The sequence below is a fragment of the Trichinella spiralis genome (genome assembly GCF_000181795.1).
Source record: "Trichinella spiralis strain ISS 195 chromosome Unknown Scfld4839, whole genome shotgun sequence".
Classification (NCBI taxonomy): domain Eukaryota; kingdom Metazoa; phylum Nematoda; class Enoplea; order Trichinellida; family Trichinellidae; genus Trichinella; species Trichinella spiralis.
The window spans coordinates 3,676-8,222 of NW_003531778.1; the positions used below are offsets into that span (position 1 = coordinate 3,676).

At 31.9% G+C, this 4,547-nt stretch overlaps 2 protein-coding genes across 2 annotated transcripts; both read left to right on the forward strand.

Moving 5' to 3' along the window:
* The first annotated feature begins 143 nt into the window (after positions 1–143).
* On the forward strand, positions 144–2,390 carry Tsp_12846 (coiled-coil domain-containing protein 109A). Its single transcript, XM_003367095.1, has 6 exons — positions 144–423; positions 704–874; positions 1,592–1,699; positions 1,760–1,896; positions 1,949–2,152; positions 2,217–2,390. The coding sequence occupies exons 1-6, from the start codon at positions 144–146 to the stop codon at positions 2,388–2,390; spliced, it is 1,074 nt and encodes a 357-aa protein (XP_003367143.1).
* A 1,298-nt stretch (positions 2,391–3,688) lies between these two features.
* Positions 3,689–4,326, forward strand: Tsp_12847 (conserved hypothetical protein; the record flags this gene model as incomplete). Its single annotated transcript, XM_003367096.1, has 2 exons — positions 3,689–3,982; positions 4,053–4,326. Coding segments are annotated over exons 1-2 (568 nt in total), but the record flags the coding sequence as incomplete, so codon positions are not given.
* Positions 4,327–4,547: the final 221 nt, after the last annotated feature.

Sequence of the window (4,547 nt, forward strand, 5' to 3'; positions counted from 1 at the left end):
CGTGAAATGTTTAATTACGCGAGAGATCATCAGCCTTGTATTATTTTCATGGATGAAATGATGCAATCGGTGGTCGTCGGTTTTCTGAAGGAACCTCTGCTGATCGAGAAATACAACGCACATTGATGGAACTTTTGATTCAAATGGATGGCTTTGATGCATTGGGGAAGGTGAAAATTATCATGGCAACAAATCGTCCAGATACTCTTGATCCAGCGTTGCTTCGACCGGGTCGTTTAGATCGAAAAATTGAAATTCCTTTGCCAAATGAACAGGCGAGGTTAGATATTATCAAAATCCACGCAAAACCAATAACTAAAAAAGGAATCATCGATTTTGAATCAGTGGTGAAATTGTCTGACGGTTTCAGCGGTGCTGATTTGAGAAATGTTTGTACAGAAGCTGGTTTGTTGGCTATTCGAGGTGAACGTGATTATGTAACAGAAGAAGATTTTATGAAAGCCGTTCGAAAAGTTGGCGAAGCGAAGAAATTAGAATCAAAATTAGATTATAAGCCTGTTTGATTTGAAATAGCAGTAAATCGCACATATTTATCTTTTAAATTATATATTTCATACTGATGATTAGTATTTTTCAGTGCTTCATTTCTTGCATTATTTATTATTTATTTATTTATTTATAACTTGTGAAATAAATAGATTAACAAAAAAAACGTGTTGTGTTAAATGATTGTACAATTTAGAAGTAAAACTTTTGCTACACAACGGTTGGCCATCACTGACAATTCCAAATGCTGCTCATCCGGAAAAAACTTTACTTGTCTTTAAGCCCTATTTTGCTACTGTCGGTGACATTGCATCGTTGATTCGTAAAGAACACCAAAATGTATGCTCGGTTCAGTTTTACACCTGTGGTGAGTGAGCAAGATGATTTTGCATTTAATTCATGTAATATATAAATGCTTGTGATTTTTTTACATTAATTAATTGGTTAATAAAATGATATTTTTCGTAGATTGAGAATGAATATTTTACAATTATTGAAGTTAGACATATTTTCAACAGTTGTTGGTAAAATATACTTAACGGAGAAGGTGATGTCACTCCAGACAGATTTTTGCCTCAGCTTTTTAATTGGCAAAATAATTTTATTGCTTCTCATCTTTCAACAGTTTAAAATGATCATCGTATTCGTATGATTTGCATCGCATGAAAATATTTTTCATTTTCATCTGTTGATTAGAATTTTATTGAATAAGCTAGTCAAGAAATTTAATCGAAATTTTAATAATTTTAAAATCCATTTTAATGTCAGCGAAAGCGTTTGGTTATCAATGAAAGACGAAATGTTATATTGGTTTTTGGAATTTTGAACTATTTCATATGACAGTTTATTTAATTACTCAAGTTGATAAAGGAAAATTAAGACTTTTCAGCTCTGGTGAAAATTTTTGAAACTATCAGAGGGTTGGTTTGATTGGTGGAATGTTATTTCGGTTGAAGAATAAAGCAGCAAGTCTATTTTACGTTTCCAAATTAATTGTTAATATTGCTGCATTAGAAAATATGCAAAATTTTGAGACAAGCATTTATGAAATTATTGTATATAATACAGAAAGATGCTTTTTCAGACAATTTACGTTATGCTTATTCTGCACCTTTTGAATCGCTTTTGAAGTCAACATTTTACCTTCGCATCAATGACAGCGTTCATTTAGTGCAAGTTCCACCAGATTTTTGTAAGTTTATTTTGATTGTAATTTTAATTTTTTCTTACTTATACAACATTTTTTGAAAAGATGAAAAGTTGTTGGAGACAAGATCCACAGATGTTGTGAGATTAATGGAATTATTTGGTACAGCTCAGAAATCAAATGAAAACACGATCACTGAAAATTTGAAACTTTTGAAGGAAGAATTACAGCCCCTTGAAAACGTATTTAAAAGAAACCTTTTTTCTTCCTAACATCGGTTTACAATTAATTTAGAAGTTACAAATATTGTCGGAGAAGGCCAGATTGAAAAGCAAACGATTAATGTGGCTAGGTTTGGGTTTTTTGGGAATTCAAGCCGGCATTTTAGCACGCTTTACGTGGTGGGAGTACAGTTGGGATGTTATGGAACCGGTGACGTATTTTGTCACTTATGGTTCGATGTTGTTTTCTTATTGTTATTTTTTGCTTACTCGTGAGGTGAAATTTATGGACAAGTGATTGTAAAGTTGATTTATTTTTAAAAAGTTTTCTACATTTGCAGAGCAACGAGTATCCATCAGTAGATAAACGATTATCGATGAGCTTTACGTACAAGGCCGCCGACCGACATGGGTTCGATTTTAAGCGTTACAATGAATTGAAAGAAAATTGCCGTCAATTGGAAGAAGAGCTCCGACAACTGCGTCGCCAGAGGTCGATGATTTTCAAAGCATAATTGCCATTGAAAATTAGTCCGGTGTTTTTGATTAGATCACAGTGCTTGCATTATTGAAATTATAATAAATGTACCTCATTTTGAGCGTTGTCTCTTGAGAAAGAAGCAATAATTTTGCCCTTATTTATTTTTTTTTGTAAAGTAAGACAAATGTAAACGATTTTATGTTGATTTTACGCATTTTTAATTTAAAAAATGTGGTGAACATTCATAATTTTAGAAAGTCGCTTATTTTATCCAAAAGTGTGCCCGCCCTCTAATATCAATATAAGCACGACAAAGACAGCATAAAAAGAAATTAGTAGATTAAATTTATGTAATTATTCGCTATAATGTGTAATTTTAAGTGATTTCGTCTAAAAAAATCTATAAATGTGTTTTGGTTCCACTTTTAGCAATCTTACTGTACAGTAATTCATTTTATACTTTATTTTTTTACAGTACAACATTTTTAAAATGAAAGCAAGTTGTTTTTGTTTATTACAGTCATTGTAATGATATTTTCGCCCCAAATTAATTTCAGTTCAGTTGTCATTTGTAAANGTCTTTGTTGCTTCACAATGTCTAGTGAATTTAAATTGGCTNCTTATTAAATTTCTGTATTTATGGAACTGAAATCGATAATTTCTTAACCTTGCACCATTTCAGTATGTCTTTCCAGTTCGCTCTTAGAACGAAAAAAAAGCTCAGTGGCCCAAAGAGAAAGGGTAATGTCAGCGAATAATGAAAGCTGTTGTATTTTAAATTGTTTCGCTGCTAGTTTACTTTTGTAATTTGTTATACAGTGAGAGATATGTTTTAGCCGAAGAACAGCATTGGTTTCCATTCGGCAAGCCAGGTGGTGGTGCGCCGTTGAAAGCAGTTTTCGGGAACATTAGGCGAAATTCATCCGATTTTCTCACCAGTTCTCTTCCCACACAGGTAATAATTGCATTTATTATTTTCATAAGTGTTGATTTGAAATCTATGAATTTTGGCAGTTGTTCGTTTATGAATTATATTTTAAGTAGAACTATCTGCTTACACATATGTATGTATGCATGTAATTTGTGATGTTCGATTCTTGGCTTTTCTACGTGTAATTATATTTAAATGAATTTCTTTTTAAGCTAGTGTTTATTTTAACGAAAATTTAAATCTACTTTTAAAATTTAGATTCGACATGTATTGTTCAATATAGTCACTAGTTCATTCAGTTTTCATTGTTTTAATTCAAATGTGCTTATGTTGTTTGTTTTTAAAAAATTCAATTTTTTAAATTAAATAAATAGGAAATTCATTTTAATGATGGGAACGCGATGCTGCTGCGTCGTCATAGCAGTGAACATGATCTTCGAAATAGATCTGTTCGAATTCACCTTCCTTACGGTGTTTCTAAAATTAATCATGTGGATTTTGATGGTTCATCATCCACTCCGATAAAAATTTTACCATTCCCATGTTCAAGATGTTTAAACAATGAAGGTCGACTTGTTGTTTCCCTTGCTCCTTGTACGACTTGTTCTGACTCTGAAGCTTCGACAGCGTTGAATCCTTCTTTTAATGATTCTCAAGCGCTAGAATTAACCGACAACAGCAAAATCTGTTCGAAGGTTTCAAAATTTGCAAATATTTTTTCATAATGAGATGAAATATGTATATATATATATATATATTTTTTAGATAGAGAACGCTGGATGTTCTTACACACCGATGAGAGCTTTATCACAGATTGATTTGCGCAAGAGTAAACATGGCAATGGAATGAAATATGTTTGCCCTGCTTCTGATAATATGCCTTTTGTTGTTTCTTCTGGTGATTTTTTTAATTATGAATTTTCTGAAGAACCAAGCAACAACAAATTAATGAGCACTCCTGCAGAGGCGCACACCAATAATCAATTTGCTACTCCTGTTGGAGACATGGAGCGTATTTCACCAATTTTAAATTTAGAAAGTAAGTGAAATTATTGACTTGAATTTATTAGGTAATAATTATTTAATTTTAACTTTGAAGACATTGTAACTTGTTTCTGCATGCTCACCTTTTATTGATTTTTTTCTGTCGCAGTTGAGAAAAAGCGAATTGCAATTTTTCAATAATTCTCTCTCTATACATGCCTTATGCATAGAATTATGTTTTTTGGGGTTTGCTTTAAACATTATTAATCCTCTTTG